General features: G+C 36.5%; 1 protein-coding gene across 2 annotated transcripts in view; it reads right to left on the reverse strand.

The window, feature by feature from the left end:
• CAMSAP2 (calmodulin regulated spectrin associated protein family member 2) overlaps nucleotides 1-23371 on the reverse strand; it is a 91097-nt gene that overhangs the window by 44712 nt on the left and 23014 nt on the right. For both annotated transcript variants that reach the window (XM_040611331.1, XM_040611330.1), the window contains exon 3: nucleotides 107-268. In XM_040611331.1, coding sequence (XP_040467265.1) covers nucleotides 107-268 — 162 coding nt within the window. The remainder of the gene's footprint in view (nucleotides 1-106; nucleotides 269-23371) is intronic.

A 23371-nucleotide genomic window follows, 5' to 3' on the forward strand; every position in this document is an offset into this window, starting at 1 on the left:
ACACAGTCTTGATATACCTACATACATACAGCTTCTACCCACCTACCTCTAATCAAATCATATAGACTACAAAGAAAATCATAGCTTGCTTTTCCAGTACTCGTACCTTGTTTATCCAGTACATAATAGCATCCTCAATATCATAAGGTACATCTGTAGCTTGGAAGAAGGATGAATACTGCTGTGTGCATGCGATCACTTTCTCAACGCTGACCATCTCTACAGTGTATGCCATCATAAGAGTATCGATCATGGCCAAGTGAGCACTCTACAAAGAGAAGGAGCAATACCTAATCAGTTTGCAAATCATAAGATCACTGTCTTATGTATCATTTCTGAACACAGCTGCACACATGCAAAGAACAAAACTATAACTGCTAGAAGTTTTTGTCTGGTTGTCAGTTTTTGAATGGAAGACAAATGTTTGTATACATGTAACATGCTTAAGAACACAATACAAAGCACAGGGACATTAATTAAAAAATTCTTATTACAAATTAACTTCTGTGACAAAATTAACACCAAAAATTAAGAACTGGAAATGGAAAGAATAAGCAATTTTAATGATTCAAACATTACCTCACTTCTAACAGAGCTAAACAGATCTCTTAAATTTGTCACACTAGCGAAAACAAAACTCCATCTGATCAATGGTATTTGTACTGGAAATAAAAACTGAGACTGGCTGGTAAACAACCTTCATCATCAAGAAAATGCTGCATTAATACATGGAAGTTTATTATTTTTACAGTCATAATCCAGGAAGAAGACATAGTTACACTAATCAAGAAAAAACCCAACATGATAGAAAATATTTTTCTTCTAGTAAACTGATTACGTTATGCAGATGCAGATATATATGCACAACTAGATTTAAAATAAGCATGCATTGATAAATAAATTAAAGCCTCTGTTAAAAGAGGAGGCACGTTCCTCCTGTTATGTATTGAAAGACAATGGTTATTTCACAGTCTGTAATAATTAAAAAACAAACAACCTCCCCAATAAACAACAACAACAAAAGAGGATGACAATCAGTATTACCATTAGATTCTTGCAACTGAATAAGAAAACGATGGCGCTTTGTAGCAGTGCCTACAGCTAAACAGATCTGTTTCTGCTTCATGATAAGAACAGCCTCAGCATTCTAAGTATTAAGCAATATTTCCCATGAATCAGAACAATTTCCAGACACAGTTGTTTTTTTAAAAAAAACTTTGCCTTTAAAAACAGCTCATGATGCAAAGATCCCAAACACTTGTTAACACCATGACTTCAATTCTATAAAAAAAATATTCATATAAAATCTCACAAGGTAGCTCTAACAGCCATGGCAACAGCAATGAACAACACGAGTCACACAGCAATCATTACAGTTAAGGTAGTACATGCACATCATTTATCCCAGAACACCAAGCAAGGAAAAGATGAACAGATCCAGACTTTGTGCTGCCCTTACTGTTTGTATCACCAACAAAGTTGAAGGTGCCGCCCCTAGAAGCCAGGAGTAGCATGTACTCATATTTTAATGCAGTTAAGTTGCTTTGTTTGACAAAAAAGGCAAGCTATACTACTGAACCCGTACAGAAAACTGTTCTTGACAGCGAACCTTCCTGGGACAAGCTTATTCTCTTCAGACCTGGGATATGAGAGTCCCTCATCTGCCACACACTCCATCCATGCTCCTAGCACAAGCAGTGCAGCTAGGGTGGGAATCAGCGCCTCTTCACTCCTGTCACCATCGATTGCCTTACTCAGAATAAACTCTTTTCCCCATATTCATCTTCCTTATGATTTTTTTTTTACTGACCTTTAGTAGACAACTACTGATACAAGCTCTTAGGAAGGAAAGAGCTTGCCACCCAAAGTACTTAAGGAAAAGATGGAGAGTATTGCCCATGACCAGCCTCCTGAGGAACTTGCACTCCAGTGTGAAATAAAGCAATTATATACATAGATACAAGTGTCATTCCTTTGTTGACCCAGCAATGCAGTGCAGAGAAGGAGTTCGGATGGAGTATCACATTAACTACTAGTGAAGTCCCAACACCTTGTGAGGGATTGCAGAGCCTGGGTCAACCAAATAAATCCATGCAGCTCTGCAGAAGTTTCCAGCTCAGATTGCAGAATGCTGGTTTAGCAACTGGAAAAGGGAAAAAAGGAAGATTTGGATTGTATCTAACATCCAGGGGTCATTGCTCTAATGGTCTTTCCTTGTTGCCTTTGTTGCATAGTATGAATGGCACCTGGATTAAAACCTTGTGCCATCTGCAGAACCTCTCCAGAAAGCGGAGATACTAAAATAGCAAGGAAACACTGGATTTGCTTTTCAAGATGAGGTAGTGTACAAAACGCACGTAGCCAGACATAAGAGCAGCCTCGTCTGGACTGCTACTGCTAGAGGTGTGCTGGAAGTCACCTGTGCTGATGCAGCTCTCCTGGGGCTGCCTGGTGCACAGGAGGGTTGCTTCCACCCCCTGCCTGCAGGGTGGACACAGCCTTCCAGCTGAGGCCTGACAACCAAGGAAGCTCCAAGCAGTTTGGAAGCAGAATCTTCTTCCCCAGCTGTTGATCCACAGCTAGTTCGCTGGCTACTGTGCCTGTGCTCTGGGACTGGCCTGCCAGAAAAGCAAACACTGGCAACTCTCCCAGAGGGAATTTAGTAGCCTTCACCTCCTGTGCTGGATGATCAGCTGCTCTGCAAATCTTGATCATACCTATGAAGTGGACTGCTAATGCAGAGAAAGCCGTCAAAGTGTTGCTACAACTGCCAATATGCTCCATAAATTATAAATACATTAAGAAAATTAAATTTACAACCAGCTAGCTGAGTCACATTTTCAATGTTTCTAGCAAATTATTAATGAACTGCAAACTACATAAGCAAACAGAGGGAACAATGACAGGGTTATCTTAGATAATACTGTGTACTATCAAAACCAAGTGTAATAAACTCTTATCCACACAGACTGGATCCATGTCACAAGTCTATTTCATGTAAGCTATCAAATACAAGCATCTTCAGAGTCCCAAAAATTACTCCAAATTGTTGTCTTTACAGATAGGCCGCTCAAAAGGAGATTTTTAAAAAGTATTAAATAATAATAAAAAAGAAATTGAGTTAACTTGCACCTATTATGCTGAGAAACCAACTACAAAATTGCTATTTTTCCCAGTTAGCAATAATGAAACTTTATTTCATACATAACTTCTTTACTAATAAAAATATTTAGAGCTATTAAAATCTATGGATTTTTCCCCCAGAAAATTGCAAGCAACCAAATACACATATAAGGTAACTTACACCTATAATAGTTGGGTAGGGTTTTTTTTGTTGTTGTTTTGGTTTTGGTTTGTTTACAAAAAAACCCAAACAAAAAAAATACTCAAACCAGAGGTACAGAAAGAAAGAGAAAACTACTTAATTCCACATACAACTCTGCTGGTTTTCTTCCACTTACCTGGAAAGAGTCAGACAAACTGCATTCTTTTACATCTTTTAATTCACTATGCTCAACAAGAAAGACTACATTAAAAACTGCACTAAAAAAAAAATCAGTATCCTAGTGTTCCAAATACAGGGTTTATCAGCATAACTGCGGAAGTTCTCTAAAAGAACAATTTTAAAAAAGATCTACTGATAGCAAATAAAGTTCCATATTTTTTTTTTTACATCTCTCTCTAAACAGTGTATTTTAGGTACAGCTAAAAAAGCAAGAGGGAGAGGTCACTTTTACTACTTGGATCTGCAGTTGTGACTGAATCATGATACAAAGAAGCAACCTTTCATATCTGAAGGGGAAACACAGACACCATTCGGAGCTGGCAGGAACTGGGATCAGCTGCTCAGTAATGTCTTTCTCTGGACAAGCCTGTAATACAATGCCTGAAGGAACTCCCCAGGAGCTGCTGACGTCTGGTGCCAAGACAGTACCTGAAATGCTGCTATTTCCTCCAAGATGTCAATGTTCTGACATGCAGAATAAAAAAACCTAGGCAGGATTTCATGCTGCACACATAGCTCCCTTATCCAGAACTGCAGCAAGGCATATTTGAATAAGGATGTACTGTTTAAAAAAAATTATATAAATTTATAGAAATAATTTAAAAAAACCAGTAACATATTAAAGTGCACAGCGTAGAACACAAAACCAATAGAGAAATATCTTTAAAAAAACCAAGATCAACAAAGCAGCAGTGAAAACCACAGAAAGTAATACACTGTTTTACCACAAAACTGTTATGCAGATTTAGTTTAAGCCAATTAAAAAAATGAAAATCTTTTCATTCTTTGATCTTTTCACTACAATGGTGCAAAGTACCAAAGTCTCCCATGGACACTACAAAATGTAATCCACCCCCCTTCCCCCCCGTCTAAAACCAAAATGCTGGACTCTTAGAAGTATTTTATTTCCTAAGGTACAAACATGGGTTTGTCTTTCTACAGCTACACCCTGCACGGAACACAAGTTTTAACTTACTCATCTTTACGGTCCCATGTAATTACTAGTTAGTTTCTGCCCTGTAATGTAGATTCCACAGCTTTATTTTCTACTGCTGAATAGCTCAGTAAGAAGCTTACTGAAATGTAGAAGAAAAATTATTCTGAGCGTGGCTGCTAATGATTCCTCTCTCTGCTTAGTCTTTGATTATAGAGTTTCCTTCACCTCCCTTGAAGGACTGCAAACAACTTCATTAAAAAGTGTACTAAGCAAAAGGTATACATGACACTGTACACACAGATACTCATGGATAAATACCACATATTATAGACAGCTCAAATTATTACCTACTACTACAGATATACCTCATATTCCATTAAATGATGCTCAAACCATGAGTTGTCTTTTGACCTGCCCCTTTAGGAAAATCATAGACAAATCCATTTCCCACTGTAGTGCTTGAAGAAAGGGGCAGAAGGAAAACAGAATGTAATTGTTATCTTAATGATGAAATAAATAAATAAACAAACAAACAAATTACTCTTTCCTTAGGCCTTTTACCGAAAAAGTCCCCTAATCTCACTATACTTCGGAGAAGAGATTTGATCTTTGCCAGAATATAGCTTTTGTAAACAAGAGTATGTATTTGTGTTCTTATTGAAGTTGGTTGTGCTTCAAGAATTTTTTTGTGAGAATTTTGTGAAAGAATTTGGTCATATTTTAAAAAAAAAGTCTTCTCACTGTAGCTCTCAGTTGCACAGTAAAAATATTTCTAGCTAAATTCCCTAAAGATTTTGCCTACACTGGATCAGGCACTTGAACAAAGACCAGAAGAGATCAGCTGTCTACAATTAGCTGGGAGAATACGTATCACCTTCGTACCTATAGTTATACATGTAACCATCCATATGTCTATCTTCTGAAAACAGAGCTTTTGGATCGAAATACTTCTCACAATACAGTAAAAAAACAGTAATTCAGCCAGTCACTTCGGTTAAAGTACAGATTAAATTCCACTGGCTTGATAAAACTTACTCTGAAGGTATTACATACAAGTAAGCACCAAGATTACAAATATGTTGAATGTTTGGTGTATTCTTAGAAATAATTGATCTGTTAATGGTAACTGTAAGTAAATTTCTTAAATTAAAACTGAAATTCCCATTAGTGTTCTGCCAGGGTACACACCAGTTCTTAAATTAATGTTACGTTTACGTGTATGATTATCACCACAGATTGATTGTTATTAAGACAAAGCAAAGATACCAAAACAAGAATACAGTAACTAAGACAGAGATCATCCCCACAAGAACAGTCACTGAATTTATAACTGCTAGAAAGTATTGATCATATGGAATAACCATTGCAGGACACTTAGGGAGAAAAGACGGGTAAAAACAGAGTTGCTGACATACAGAGTAAAAGAAAGGAACAGCAGGCAAGTAAGGGATTAAACATACAAGACAACTGCAGCAGAAAAGGTGTGCCAAAAGCACTGAAGGATCTCCTTCCATACCATGCTAACCCACATCTCTCAATCTGGCTTTCTTGCAGATTCTGTGAACAATGCAGTTTGAGGAGGCTGAGTAGCTTTTACCCCCAGGCATCCTTTCCCAAACAGACTCTCCTGGATAATCTGAGTCTCCAATGACTCTGCTAGCATAGTGAGATACCATCCAAATTCCAAGTCTCAACTAAGAGTGGAAAATTGAATTCCTGCTCCGGGAAAGCACAGGCCAAGGCTCCATACTGCAGGAGATGAGAAAGGAATTAACAAGCAGAGCCAATAGGTGATAACTCGATTACAAACTTCAAAACTATTGCTCTATTTCACAACATTGATATAATAAAATGAGGACAATTCTGATACTACAAAGGAAGTAACAGTTTTAAAAGATTTTGATCAACAAAATGAAGCAGTCTACAGTCAGTTCTACCCCATTTGATGATTTTTGCACCCAGTTCTTCCTTAGCCTCACACAGTACTTATGCTTAGCACAAGTCTAAAATAACCCCAGTTGTCTAGTTATTCTTGTCCTGCAATGGAATGATCATGTCAAATTACCTCCTCACTGCATTTTCGTGAAGAACAAGTGCTTCACTCTGATAAGATACTTGTTCAGCAAGAATGGGCACTACTGAGTCATGCTAAACAACATCATAACAGGTTCTGCAAGGTAGAGGGACTGGGTTTTAATTTCAATATTTATTATAACCTTCTGTACTTGATTAACTTTTAAAATTTAGTAATCAGTTACAGGAATACACATAAAACATCATTATTTCACTGATGATACACATCTGACATGGGAAATGTATTTAACTTCTAAAAATTTTTTTGAAGTACAGATACTTGCAGAGTTAAGCATTCTGATAGCACTTCTAAGTTCTTCTACCCCAAGCTTCCTCATTATGCTTGTTAGGGAACTTAATCTGATCTATTAACTCAATCCTAACTAAATACTTAACGGACATTCCCAGATTCTTTCTGCATCACACAATCAAGGGAGACCTTGCCCCACCCCAGGTCATTGTGAAACAAATTAACTGCACAACATCCACTGGAATTGAGAACCAGCAAATGGTGCTCATCATCTTATTTTTATTTTGTCATATTTCATAGCCTCACATTACCTACTTTGATTTTTTTTAAAAATATACTTAACAATTACTCCAGAAGTTGCCTGTATCCTATTTACTGAAAGAATCAAGTGCCCAATGGTAAAACCCATGGTACCTTTATGCCAAGTACTCCATGTTTCAAAAATACAACATTTGCACTTGGATAGGTTAAACTAAAATGAGAAATTAACATAGGATAACTGATAACAAAATAGTTATACACACTTAGATGAATAAACAGCACCAGCCTCAATTTTTGCAGAGTATTTTGATTTTGCTGCAGATAATTAAAGGATTTTCCTAGAATACACTGTCAAATCTTGTCCAGATAAACCAGAATCAAGAAAACCCTTTAAAAAAAATATCATATTCTGTTTACATACATGCACTGTCTCCTTGCTCTTATGCTCTGGACATTTAAACCAAGAAACACCATCTGAATTTCTTCTGTCACAACATCTCCACCAATCTTTGAAGAATACAAGACTGAGAAAAAGAGAAACAGGGCTTCAGTTATACGCCAACTATATCCTTATATGAATTAGTAGTTCCTTCTTCCTGACTCACTCATACCTGCATAGCAATGACATTAAAAGCAGTGGTTTAACTTCTATGACAGCTGAGTTAACACACCTCCAGAGGCAGTTACCACCAGGAAGCATCCAAGCCTGTTCACCTCAGGAATCTGCTGAAGGAACACAGCCTACAGGGGGCCTGGAGAACTACCCCTTCCTCACAGAGACGCAGGAGCAAGGACAACACAAATCGGGTTGCTATAGAATTTGGGGTGAAGAGTTTGTGTTTGGGTGATGCACTGTAAGTACTTAAGAGAGGTAGTTAGAAAGGCAGAGGTCCCAAAATTAAAATATATGTAGGGCTGGGGTCCTAATTCATGGAGTGGAGAAGGAAACAGCAGTGTTGTCCTCTCTAGTGCATGACTTAAGCCTGGCACTGTGCTACAGCATGCTGCAGGTCCCACCATTCAGAGATGCTGCTCAATATACTATCAGAGCAGACTAGTTTTGAAACTGCAACAGGCTTCTGGTTAATCCATTTCACAGTTAAATACTGATAGCTACATTTGAATGGCAGCTTTTCTTGCTAGGGTAACTGATACAACATGCTTTCTGACTAAACTGCATTTCTGTTTTGCCTTTTTCTTAATATGAAACTACTTACTCTCACACTATCTCACAACCCTTATGAAGTTTAAAGCATTGAATGAATGCAGAAGATCCATATGGTAGAATTCATGCCATCAACTTGATGTTAGAACAGTGATTTATTAATATTTTGCCTTAAGAAATACAGAGGATGCAATTTTACATCATTCTGAGCATTTAAGCCATCTCCTTCCACTGCCCAGTGGCCTTGGGTTCTGATAAACTAAGTTCTAATAATGAGCTCTTCTGCACATAGTACCAACAAGTGAGAAAAATGACGCTTTACAGCGATGAGTAGTGCAATAAACTGGTTTGTTCAATTACTGTTTTTGACACAACAGAGATTAGAAGGTTGATTACTCATTGCAATTCAGGATGAGTCTCAGTTTGAGACAAAAGGTAAGAAGTTTCTCATTTTCTACAATTTGCTGGAACTCAAGTAATACTTGAAAGAAAAACTCAGAAGCCTAGGAAAACATAGACCAATCCCCTTCCCAAAGCAGGTCCAACTAGTTCAGGTTTTTCGAGGACTTTTGCAGTCAAATTTTTAATATCAACAAGGATGGAGAATTTGGGCAACCACCTAATGTCTTCCCTCATGTCAGTGTTACTGGTATCCTTCTCAGTACAAAACCCCAGCCTCATGGTAAATAAGAGTTGAGTCAGACTCTAGCCTTGCTTCAAACACTGAGCTCTCAGTATCACTATATTTGTATATATACAAATTTTGTTTCTATTTTTTTAGTTTGTTTGGTTTTTTTAAGGTTAACACAGAACACTGCTTTCCTACAAGAAAAGAGACAAAGTTAGCTGTAGTTCCCTCATTTCTCAAACCAAAAAAAGGATCAAAGTAGAACCAAATTGTGGAAATCTCCAACTAAATTCCACGATTGTTGCTAAAACACCTGCAACTCTCCCAAAGCTCAGCTGAACACTGCAAGTTGCCATACTGTTCTGCCACAATATAAATCCAGAATAACTTCAGTAAAGGTGTGAAAAGATGCAGACTTTAATCCAGCATAATTCTGCCTGCCACATAAAACCTAAGTTGTTACAAGATGGTGTGAGAAATTGAAAACAAACAGGATAGTATCTTTCAAAAGGGAGAAACAAGTGAACAGGGTCCTTATTATTTTCCTTCTGTTCTATGTATACTGTTACATGTCATTTTTTAATGTTTCCTTTACTAATATGGGGATATTGCTGCATCTTGCACAGTACTGGGACTGCTTTCCGGGGTAAGATTTTAACTCCTACATTCCACTCAGTTTCCTCAGGAAATGCGCCTCCCAGCTGGAACTTGCATGAGACTTTTGCCAAAATACTATACTGGAAATACAGACTTAATTTACTCAGGGAAGGCATTTTAAGAACAACTTTTAATTATAAAAAAGATATTTGATTTTTTGTTGCAAAATTGCCCTTTGCTTTTGAGAGCTGACCATCATTCTTGGTCCAAATTTTTAATACATAAAAAATGTATTTTTAATGTGTGGTGGGGAAACATATCTTTTAGCACCTTAGGTAAAACAATAATACTTAGCGTTGAAGCCAATGTCTCTGACATGTAAACATCCAAGACCTAGGGACAACTTTGTTCTGTCACATCAAATATCACCGTATTTTTCTAAAGCTGCTGCTCAAGAACCTATGAAATGTTTCTGTGATTTTTGTTAAACTGCTGATGTACAAAAACCTTTTCTTAGGACAGAAACATGGGAATCTTTCTTAGGCTCAGCCTTCTTCATTTGATTTAGGAAAATTCTGGCTAAAGAAATCAAAACATTATGCTGAACATTTCTACATACTATCTTCAAAAAGAGGAAAACTAGCTTCAATTTTTATATGAAGACATAATACAAAGTCTTCCTGCATTTGCGTATGAACAGCCTCCTGCTAATTTCCTTGCTGCTTCTTCATTAATCATAAAAAGGGCAGAGAACTAAGGTCATCAAGCTCATTACTGCAATGGCAATTACATTACGAATAGGAGCTATTTGACCTTTTCCTCAAATGTTTATAGGAATATCACATTTATAGACCATATAAGCACAGTAAGATATGAGAGGGAAATTGACCTCGTCAAACATTTTCTTCTAAAGTGATAGCCAAGGTCAAAAGAAATTTCCCAGTCTCCTACTTAAACTCTATCAGCAGTGTTAAAGAAATGAAAACAGACACAGAAAATTATACTGATCACAAGAAACTTGTTTCTCTATGGCTGCTAATGTAGTAAAACCTAGTCAGTGACAAGCTGCTAACAGCATTACTAAGTCAGACAGCTGACCAACATGTTTTCATCTACTTAAAGGATTGCAACAGGCCAGCCACAACAGTGCCGCTACACAAGGACATGGTCTACAGTGATGTTGTAGCCGAAGTGGAAAAGGTACGTGATGCTTGTTTTGATAGATACATTCAAAAGCCTTTCCACTTGTTTAGATAATCTGGACTAAACACCATGCTTCAAGACAGATCTTGAACCTCTAAAGTAAAGCAGGTCACCTTCAGAGAAGGGCTCATACACACACACACGCAGGCATAGAACAATTGTTTTAATGTAAACTTTATGATCTGATTTTTTCATCTTCCCAACTAACTCTACTCATGTATGTAAAGCATACGAAGAACGAGCAATCTGCACGCCTTCACAGAGATCCTGCTGTACCAATAATTTTTTTAATAGATTACTTGCACCCAGGGATGTCCACTTCATCCACTGCTACAGATTTTTGCAGAACATCTGGCTGTATCCCCCATGACTACAAGCTTCTGTTAAGCACAGGGCCATGCAGGCTATGTCTGCGTAAGTAACTGCTGGAGATCACCAGGAGCAGATTGCTGGGCAGAAGAGGATTGTGTTGAAGACAGGATACCTACAATACCCCCTTCTGTTGTCAACCATCACTCCACTTTGAAAAAAAACTGGAATTTCAGTAGCGTACTAGTAAGGCAATGGATCGTCTTTCCATTAGCTCTTCAGAAAAGTTGGAATTTCAATGAAATAATAACTAAAGCTTTTCTTAAAAGTTACTTTGATCAAGACATGAAAAATAGTTAAGAGATATGATATCATCTTCAGGGAGTAAATCTTCTTTCCAAGAAAACTTTCTTCTTAAAAATGAAAATGGTAATTAGCTTGTGGCCTACTCATAGAAAAGGCTAGAATGTTCTTCTCCAAAGAATGAAGATAGAACAGGACAGTGGTTTGCACTAGACACTACGTCTCAGTTAACGGGCAACCAAGGTAAAACGATGCCTGTTCTCATCCTTTACTAGCATCTGTTTGTAAACTGATACATTTTTATGGCATGAAAAAGAATTGGAAAAGTCTCCCTCCTCCACCTCCTTTTGGTAATGAAATAGCTACCAGTTTGTAAGTCTATTTAAAGATTAAAACAGTGAAACACACCATCACATTCTCATTCCTCATGCCTTTTTGGTTCATAATGTTATTCCAGGAGATGTTGCATAATTCCTAGCTCTCAAAACAGTAAAGTCAGTTGCGGCAATAACCTATTCACATTGTAGTAAACAACTGTTGTCTTTGGCAAAATATCACTCCTCCAACTAAGGCAAGCTGAGTAAGAGGGCAGCGCAATAAATGAAACAAAACCGACAACAGCTGAACTGAAAAATGAAATACAGAAACATGAAAAATAGTAACTCCTATCCTTTCATTTTCAAAGGAACACATTTCAGTGACTTAAGATGGCGATTACTAGAATGTAAGTACATATTTGCTCTGCTTCCAAGAACAGCAGCAAATACCAGTAGTAGTTTTTGAAGCTCTGCTGCAAGCACAAGATGTGTCAGCACATGCTGTCCAGAAACCACACAAGCCCCTTGCATTAATGATGAAACCTTTGCTTCAGCAAAAGGAGCGATGCCCATGTATGAAGCCCAACTATTAAATCATCTTGCTAAGCAGAAAGAGGAGGGGAGACAAAGGGAGGAGGGGAGGGAACAGGAAAGGAAAGGATTTTATAGCTGTCCTTAAATGATGGATTACAGACCAACAGCTGGTAAACACTAAGCCCCACCAGCAGTGCCACAGAAGGATCAGTGCAGGCCCCATGCAAACAACAGGTAGGAGTGTAGTGTGTTTAAAAGCATGCAATTCCTGGCAAGATTCAGGCAGTTTAATTGTTTAAATATGCTGTTTTGTCAGTCAAAAGAGTACAGCAACAGAACAAAAATCCTTGCTGGGCATTTTGGGTGTAGAACTGAAAACAGTTTTGTTTGGAAGAGTTGGAGAGTAAGTGGTGTGAATAGTAAGGACTGCAGAAGAATGACACCAAGCCAAGCCAGAAATCTCTAGAAAGGTACTGCTGCAACAAATTAATTGACAGGTTTCTTCCATTGGACTAAAAGCAAAGTAGAAATTGTGGTTTCCTGATTTTTTTCTGAATGTCTTATTTTGCTCTAAGTTTGTTTGGTTTTTTGCATTTTGGTTTTGGTGTTGTGTTTTTTTTTTTTTCTCCCCACGTCCTTCTCAATAAAATTATAACTTAACTGTCATCTGTTCTTTCTTTTCAAGTATCCAAACTCTGTGATCTCCTAATACTTAAAAAAGAAAGAACAATTACTGTGAAACTTGTCTACACTACATGTGAGATGCATTACTGGACATTTTAGCAACCATTTTAAAATAACTGGCTTCAAGTATGTTGTATCAGAATTGAAGGCAGTATCTGTAACTTATGTTACCCAAATACCCAGAGGAAAATCTTATCAAACCTAAACCGCTGTCTGTATAGGCAGGCTAATCCATAGTATTTCAAAAAGTAAAAATCAATATTGTGATAGTACAAGATGGAATGGATGCTATTAGAAAAGCTGGTATATAACTCTCACTAAAGAAGAAATATCACAGCACATACATTGGTCACAAGTAACAGGCAATATACATTACAGTGTCTACTTGATCATCCAAAACATATGATAAATCCAAATCAGTAAGCAATTCTGCAAAGGAAATTCTTATAGTATGCATTATAGACATGAAAGACTAGTCAGAAGAACTTAATAACAACTTGCAAATATTTAAAATAATTTAAAATGTACTTTAAAATAAAATTCAGGTAACTTGGGGTTTACTTAATAATGTTAATTACTCTGCCACAGAGGAGGCATAAAAGTAAGCTGAACTGTTGTTGCTCAGTTGGTTTCTCATTTCTTAGTATTTTATTCTTTTATAAACAACATGGGGGTTTATCTATTTCCTATACTTTTCCATAGCTGGTGAAACTGGTTCATCTTATAGTCATTAACACAAACCCACTCCCCAGATGTGATACACCTGCATGCCAAGCAATATAGATGATGCTAATCAGTCCTTCGGGGCATTTGTCATTTGCAGCATTTTCACAGTAATGAAGATTACAGGTTATATCACAAGAAAATGTTAAAGTTACCCAGAGTATTATTTTTTAAGTTGCTGTTAAGCATTCAATCCAAGCTGAACAAGAAAACAGATGATGTTACTCTTCAGAATAGTTTGATTTATTTTTTAGCCTCATCTCTTCACTCCTTCAGATTATAAAGGTTACTCATTATAATTGCTTCTTTACTGCTTTTCTCTTAGGTAATTTCCCTTTGAATTGTAACATTTTGCAGTATTATAAGTCGTATGTTCTATGCTGTGGGAAACGTGACTATGAAGTGAACTATCATGTGTAATATATATACCTCTCTGGCACAGGATTTTCCCCTATCATTCGGTACATTATTTACTATTAAGAATGCATTTTCAAAAGAACTTCTATTATCATCTTTTCACTCTTGACATCCAGGCATAATCAAAACCTGCTAAAACATTTAAACAGTAAATTTTAATAAATTTAACCTGCATTAAAACTAAACACACCATTTGTAATGATTTTTTCAAATCATTCCTAACATGGAGATACAGCTCACTATATTCACCCTCAAACACAGAGCAATTATTTTGAGATATATTACTGAAGAACTAAGATACAAAGTCTTTTCCAAGTTACATGTTGGATACATAGATACACATACCAATCAAGGCAAAGAGCCACTGTAGAGCCCCAAGAAAAAATACAGGCTACATGAATGCCAGGCCTACAAGAGAAATGCACACATGGTTTCTCCCCAAACAGAGGGTCCTGTGATAATTTAGCTTCTAGTAACATGTCATCTAGCATATAAAATGCAGCTACACAGATATATTAATTTAAAGCATTATTTTATTAACCCACAATAGAAGAAAGGTACAGGAACAGAAGTGAAAGATTTCAGATGACTGAAGAAGTATCTCCCAAGCTTTTAATTATTGATGGAGATCAATCACACATGCACCTGTAAAAAATCACTAGGTTTTATTTCATAAAGACAATTCAAAATTCTCATATTGCTGCAAAAGAAAAATGACAGAAAGATAAAAACAATTCAGATAAAATGATAGGAACATTAGTATTAATACACATGCCTTCTACTGTATCTGGCACTCTTCCTCTTCATCCTCTTTGCACTTAGGTGCAAAATACTGACTATCAAAAAGCATATGGTGCGACACTTGCTATACAGTTCAGATACCTCAAAATGAAGTATCAAATCCAAATAATTTTGATTGTGCCTTTTGCAGATGAGAAAGTAGCTGTTAATGCAAATTACTCATACTGAAGGAAATAGTCAAACCAAAATCAGTTTGCACTTCCAATGTGCACAGGAAGGTTCAACCAGAGCAGCTACTACAGACAAAAGGAATATTAGCATCTCTCACTGCTTTCTTCTCTGTGCATTGCAGCCTGCAACTTCCTTGTGCTGTCCCAGGATGTACAGTCACACAAAAGGAAACGTGCTTCCCACCTTCATCCCTCACCCAGAGCAGCAAGCCAAGCCGTACGCTGGGACGTTACAGCGTAGCAGGAAGCACTTTGAACAGCATTTGCTGTTCAGATACTCACTTCCTCCGTCCACTGCAGAAAAGGCTGCAAGCTGGCTGGCAGCCAGCTGGACCATACTGATCTACAGAGAGTTTTGATTACCAACTATGAAATGGTTCAAAATAAAGAAAACTAACTGTGAGTCTTCAAACTTTTTACTTGAACACTATTTAAAATACTTCTATCATTCATTAACCCAACCTTTAAAATGGCTTTTCCATTAATCCCTAACTGACTATACCATGGTTCTCTTCAAGTAAATTATAAATTCTTTTGGCAATCTAGGTATATCAATGGCAAATTATAAAAGTTAATTTGAATCCTGTCTTTATCTTAATTCTTTGAGATTTGAACAGAAGTGAAAAGAATGTCACAGTGTAGGACAGGGACATGAACTGGAAAAATTATCTGACAAATTAATATAAAATCCAAGATTCCTTAAGTCTCACCACTAACAGTATGCAAAATATCAACTGGCAAATGCTTCTCATCTGTTAAATGATGTACACTGCATGTGACAGCCTACTACTCCATCAGTTACTCCATTAAATCAAAGAGTACAGATCTACACTGTGTATCTAGAAGTTCTGATGATGACTGAAGCGCATGCTCGCCCAATTCGATGCAAGAGGATTTCAGGTCTCATTCTTACTACTGTTTTGACATTATGACAAGAGGGCAAGGAAAAAAAAAAAAAACCAGAGATCAACCAATTTAAAAAAAAAAAATATGTTTTATGGCTTTCTTGGGAGTCCCCTGGTAGCCAGCTGAATGCTCACAGCTTCACTCCTATGTTCAGTAATTTTATGATCTTTAACTTCTGGATATTTGTCTTCAGACAGTCACATACTGACACCTCATTTTGCAGCTGTAGTGAAGTCAATGGAAGCCAATTTTAATACATTAAAAGTGCTACCTAATGCTAAGTGAACTGAAACTTAAGGGTCTTTACATTCTTAATGTCTTATTTGCCTGCTTATAGGCAAATAGTATTGGCCCAATAATATCTTTGGCTCTTCCATATTTCTTTATATATATACAACTTTACACACACACATATATGTATACTTATAGGAATAAGGCGTCAGCGCAACTTTGAACGCATGTAGCAAATTATGTTACAGCAGGCCTTCAACAATGAGAATGAATCAGTCACTCAAACCAGCATTATCCCTTTGGGATGCAAACGAGACAAGCTGTCGTATTTGGAGACTAACATCACACTTTTGTCTGAGTCCCAAGACTACAAATAAAAACGTCACCCTGACTTTTCCTAGCTTTCCAGGATTTGGCATTGCCACTAATTTATTTTTTGTGCACAGTAAGACACAGAAATAATATTCCCAATTTAGTTTTTACAGATACTGGTGTTTATATTAAATAATGGTTTGGTTTTAAACAGATTATTTTTACAGAGTAATCAAACATTACAAACATCCATTGTTTATTGTTCCGTACATGTGCCTAACAGGTCTTGTTCAGCTGTTCATAAACTTGGGACCTTTTCATTCCACTGTTATCCTGATCCAACATGAAAACTTGTCGTTACACCCTGGTATTTCAACAAGACGCTGGAATAAACAATTTAAACTCTCTCCTAGACACCGATAATGAATGTACTGCCAAGATATAGTAGTGAATGTATTTATATCTGCAAATATACCTCTATATATCATGGTAAAGTGCACTGCTTGATGAGATAAAAGACAAACAATTCTTCCACAAAACTAACTAAATAATAATATATATAGGCCCAATTTGATAGTCTTCTCAGTCTCCAGATTTTATTCTGCTTTTGATTAATTTAATAAATATTTCACTGAAATAGTAAGCAGCCCTACCTTAAGCACTACCTACTGCATATTGAAATATACAACAATCTAATTCAGGGGAAAAAAGCAACCTACCAAGCTTTCAAATTTCACCTTAAAAAATCATTTAGCTTTCAATATGTAATCAGGTTCAAGCTGCTTACGCACATGCAGCTAACTGGGTCCTCTAAAAAGGCATCTGAAACATGTACAAGATTGCAAAAACAGTTTCTGTAAATATATAGGTCTACTGTGACATGCTTTTTCACAGCAGCCAGTATGAAAGTTAGCCTTTGAGACCGAACGCTGGACTTAAAGAATTTAAACAATTTGTAACAAAAGCTAATGTTTAAAGTTACAGGAATAAAATAAAACTTCCACTGGAAGTGCATGTATCTTGATGGCTCCAACAAGTTAGATTACTTCCAATATATAGGGAACAGGTGATATTTTCAGATGTGAGACAGAAGGACTGTGAGTTTTTGTACAATCTGTGACATCAATTCCAGATAAAAGCCTAAAGTCACTTTTTCCCCTTCCCGCCCCCCATTTAGGAACAGTCATTCCAATGCTTTCATAAAACTAACATTCTGAAAAATTCTAAACCTAAGAGAAACCTACTTAAAATATTTGGCAAATCACCAAATAATATCTAGTAGCATCCATGACATGCTCAGCATTATCATGACATAATCATACATAATCATGCAGCTCACACCCTAAGACTGAGACAAAAGCAGTGTAGTAAATTCACTGGACAGTTATTTTTTTGTATTAACTATATATTGTATTGTTTAAATGGATTTTTAGATAAAGAGATAACCTAAATTCACCTAAGAGTGAAATAGTTCTTTTGAAAAAAAAAATGTCACATTTTGGGATGATAAGACAACAAAACAAGTGAAACCGTGGGATAGATGTTATAAATGAAGAATAGCCTTAACATCCAAGAACTATAGATTAAGCCCTTCGAAATTCCTTTCACTAAAAACACTGTGGAAAATAGTGATTAGCATGTAGTTACAGTATTTATAAACACATTTTAAACAAGAACTAGAACTTAATTGTCAGTTTCAGTTGGAATAAAACTGGACAAGTTCATAAAAGGAAATAACCTGGTATGGTTTTAGTAAGTACTATCTACATAAAGACATTCAGCCTTTTCAACTGAAAACTGAGTAGCAGTTTTCAAGCTTTGGTGCATTGTACAACTTTGCATAATTGTTAAAATATTTGTCACGTTAAAATGCCAGACAAAGAACAGACAACTTCGATTGTTATTTTTAAATTAGTTCTTCTATAATAGATTTTATTTGGTACGTTTGGTAATGTCCATTTCCAGTCAAATAAAGATACAGGCTCATTTATATTTTCTAGTAATTCAAATATCTTGATATATTTTTATATTGATATATATTATTTTTTCTCAGGGAAAAGGTACACCTTAAGACAGTATTTATTATATTTGCAGGCTTCAGAACGTTCAGTGAAAAGAAACCCTGACTCCACACTTGAAGATTTTTTTTTTCCTCATACTCAAGCAAATACTTCAAGATTAAATTCTCTGAAAGCCTCTGACACACTCAGCAAATGTTCCCATTTGGAAGTATCAGTTAATGTGTAAGTAGAAGACCTTCTGTCAACCTTTCCTGCATAAGGATCTGCTATTCTACTGAAAAGGGTTTTGAGAAGAAAAAATTGTGACTCTCAACTGTTACTGTTTTAGTTACAATGCTGCTGGCAGAGCAATGAAGGAAACTCCTGAAGATAATTCAGTGGCAAATCGGAAAAGAAAAAAGCAATTTCCTTGTTCTGTAGGACCTGTACTTTCATCATGAAAAAATAAGAACAAAGAAAATGCTTTCTGCCCCTCATATAGTGCACAACAACCCAGCATTTTTCAAAGGCAAGCATCTCCCTGAGCTGCGCACTACGGAATTTCATTTTCACATTACTTCTCAAAACTAACCTTGTCTTAAACATTTCACCACTGAATTCCATTTGAACTGAATGTATTGCTAGTAACTAGTATCAGTTTAATGTATGAACAACATTAAGTAATAAAATTCAGAAAGTTCAATTATTATAATCCATAATTTTCTTCAGTATTTTCCTGTTTTAATCACAATCCATTATTTTGCCCTCAGAAGTTACGACAATAAGGTAAGAGATAATAGCATATCTAGTTGCCAACAGATTAGCAATGTATTATTTTAATCTGTAAAGTACCACATACACTGATGCCATTGCCAGAAGCAAAGGAGGAGAGGTGGGAGTTATGCCGTGGGAGAAAAATAATTTGTCATCCTTCTGGAAAAGGATATTCCTGGCAATAGGCTTTATCACACCATACCTACACACAGCTCTGGAGGTCTCTGCTTTATTGGGGTTGTCACAGATTGATGATGCCCTTTGGGTAACATAACTGAAGCGCTTTCAAGAAGCATCTCCAAGCACTTGGCTCTGATTATCTTTTGGTAACAGAAAGCTTTTGGAAACAGAAAAGCTGAAAGAATTTAAGTTGCTCTATAACAATTAAGCTTTGTTGCTTGATGAACAGCATGCTGTAGTTTCAGGAGTAACTTCACTTCTCCTCCCATCCAGCCATCACTCAATCTCACGAATGATCCAGTTCCCATTCTGTGCCATCTAATCTCCCATTTTTCCCTCAGACCTACATCCTGAGGGCCTTCTTGAACTGTTCTCAATATGTGTTGGCTCAGGAAGGAAGCTCAGCAGAGTCTGTAGCTATTTGGTCTGCATTTCAGCCTTTCCTTTGGCAAAGGAGTGAATTTGGCTCACTCTCCTCTAGTCCAGCACCTATCTTCAATATGCTTATAAGAACTTGTGTAAAAAAGAATCTGTGAAATAAATATCCAGCAGAAGATAGATACTGGCCATTCATAAGGGGAACAAAAGGCAAAAAAGTACCATTTGACTAGGACTAAACTTGTGAATTCCGATCATATTTAAAATTCTTTTCAAAGAAGAGCTGGGAAAGATATAGCAGCAATGCAAAGAACGAGAAATTAGCAATGTATGCCTTCAGGAAAACTTAAAGGCAAATTCAGTCAGTGGTTATACTAGAAGAATGGTATTTTTCCAGATACAATAGGTAGCAGGAAAAAAACCCACAACAATCTGGAAGACTACAGTTTGGATAAGACAACAAAAAGGGACAATAAGGACAAAAATTAATATATTTTAAAATAATATTAGAACTGTCTTGCATTATTTTAAATTTAATGTAGTCATCAAGATGGTAGCCAAGATGAATATGATCTAAAAATAACTACAAACCAAGAGCTTCATACAGGAAAAAATGACATAACTGGCAGGAGAGACATGCAGTTATCACCCCAGGGAATGCAGTACATTTTAAATGACAGTAAGTGCTGGTGGTCTTTTGTGCTGCTGTCCAAGGTTTCAGCCTCAAAAAGATGGCTACTAGCCATTTCTCTGACAACCGAAGACATTTGTTGTGTTTAAGGATAAGAAATAATAGTCTACAGTGAAACATCCCAATTCTATCACAAGTACAGATAGCGATCTGCAAACTGATACTAGTATCTTTCACTTTTTCAAGAGTTCTGTCTTCTAGAAAGTACATGAAATATTCATAGCCTTTAGATTATCTGCAAGTCCGCCCATTGCATGCATAACCCATATCTTCATCTCAGAGTCTCAAGCAAATAAAGAAAAAAATATTATGTGTTTTTAATTACAAAAGGATTGAAAGAGGAACGTAGATATCCTTTCTGTAATTCTAAGAACACTTGGGACATACGTTCCAAAAGACTAGAAGAAATTAAACAATGGATTTTTTTTTGAAAGCCACCAGACAATACAAATAATTTTAATGCCCTGCATCCTTCTTCTGATCTCATACAAAATAATCCGAGTCAAAAAGCAGCTTGACATATATATAAAAAAATAAGATAATGCTAATTAAAACATGAACTTAGAAAACATAAGCAACTTCTAAAATTTACTTATAAATGTAACTTACAAGTGCAAGATCATCATTATGAGCACAAGGCACCTACCTTGATACTAATACATTCTGATTAAATAGAATTTTTTAATGTTGGATACATTAAACTGATTTATAATCTAGTCACCTATGCTGCAAATGCAACTGTGAGCACAAAATCAGCAATGAATAGGTGCACCTTCCAAGAAACACTACAGGGATGAGTTATTGGCTCGCCATTTCTTACTGTTTTTACCAGTGACCTGGAAGAAAAACTCATCACTGATCAGGTTTGAAAAGAATGAAAACTGTGCAAGAAGTAGCTAAAGAAGATTAATCAGAGGAACAAAGTGATCAGATCTCCCTCTAAATTTGAGAGTGTAAGAAGAGAATCAAGTCACACTGAAATGGAAGGTTCCATCTCAGTTGAAAAAAAATAAAATGCAAGCTATAGTAATTAGAAAAGTACTGTCTTCTGTAGTAAAGGAAAGGTTTACAGTTGCTTGAGAAAATGAACCTAAAATAATTGACACTACAGCCATATGTACGATAAGAGCATAATTGTGTTTAAGTCATTAAGACATCAGATCTTGTTAGAACAAGCAAGGCTGTATTCCTCCTCCCCCATAATCAGTACAATCCAGTAATAGCCAAGCCACATGTAGCCTGTTACATAAGTTCTCAGTTTCCCTATGTTCTGGGAAAACCAGACAAATCATCCCTCAATGCCTAGAGACGTATGGGTATTATCTTTTTTTTAATTATTGAAAGTACATAGTATTTTAGCAAGATTCTTTTTTCCCCCCAAAGCTTTGACCTGGAAAAATAAGAATTTTCAGGCATATGCATATGCTGACATAGAGAAAAAGAAAATTAGTGATGCTAACTAACAATAAAAAAACAAAACTGAAGAGTACCTGGAGATAACATAACACCTCAGAAGATACTAGAGTAATTTGACTGATGCCATTACTGTCTAATTACTATACTAAAACCGATAGCAAGTTCAGCAAGTAAATTATTTCAGTAGGACTCTTGGCACCCCTATTTCCTTCTGTCTAGCAGATCTTTGCTAGTACGTATACATATTTCTTCATCAACTCCATCACTACCATACTATTTTACTTTCCAACCACATTACGTCTTCTCTGTGTTTCTTCCTGTTGCTGAAGAAAAACCAGAAGCAAGAGCTCAAATAATCTCATTCTTTGCAAATACCTACCTATTAGATACACTTCACCATAAAGAATTCAGCAGCACAGAAGTTATGAGGCTTCCCTGTCAAAATTATATCATCATTTACATTAACTTGCTGTCTTTCTATGGGCAGTCACACTGTTGAGTTCTTTTAACCTCACAAACATGTCTTTACAAGGAACTTCTAAATATTGTTAGACAGGTTTGGTTTTGCTTTTCGGAGTCGGGGAGTTAAGGGGCCAGGGGGAGAGTAAAACCTGTTCTAAACTGTGAACTAAATTCTCCTTCCCCAACATTTTGACCATTCCATTGTTTCTCTTTTTTGACTCCACACAGCCCAGTATTTCACTCCAACTTTTTTTTATTTATTTGCACAGAGCATCAAAGGTGTTAACGTAACACAGCACTTAAAAGTGAACTGAGCTCCTTCCAAAAGCTGGCTGCCTTCATAAAACAATACCACAGAAACATACAACCCAGATTTACAGAATTATTTTTATGCAATAGACCAGGAAACCTTTACAAATGTTTATTCCCTCACAGCACACTCTTAAGAAGAGAAATCAAGCACAGGGTATTTTCCATCAAAGCACATGCCACTAATATATGGTATATTCAGTTTCAACGTAATCTTAATATGATTGAGAAAAGGGTGAGAAAAAAAAAAAGTCTTATTAACCTTCTGCATCAGGGTGGAGAACACCAGACATGATCCGAGTTAAGAACATAATCACCTGAACATGAGCATACAACAAATGTTGTGCTAACACAAAAGAGGCTGCTGACATTCAGGGGTGTGTCAACTGCAGGTGCCAGTTTGCAAAAAAGTGTACCAGTACCCACTGTGCCCTCCAAGCCTTGATCAGGTTTCAGTTTGAATCCTACGTCCATTTTTCAGTACCACCTGTCAACAAAGATTGGCACCAAACAGAGGACATTTGGAATGAAGATAACATTTGGGAAACACAAGTGTGAGAGACATTACCTGCCCACACATAAAAAGCTGCTACAAAGAGGAAGGGAATAAACTGTTCTTAATTTTCATAGTAGACAGCACAAAATAAGGGGTTAATACCGCAGAAAAGATTTAAAAAAGAAATTTAAGAAAGAGGAGACTTTCTGATGGTAGGGTTCTTCTGACTGCCAACATGACAAAATAAAGTCCCCACCACTGCCAAACTCCAGAGATTAATTTATAAATTGTAGGTCAGCAGGCCAGTGTCAGTAAAAAGGGGGTAAGGTGACACAACTT

The sequence above is a fragment of the Falco naumanni genome, chromosome 11, assembly GCF_017639655.2.
Source record: "Falco naumanni isolate bFalNau1 chromosome 11, bFalNau1.pat, whole genome shotgun sequence".
Taxonomy (NCBI): Eukaryota; Metazoa; Chordata; class Aves; order Falconiformes; family Falconidae; genus Falco; species Falco naumanni.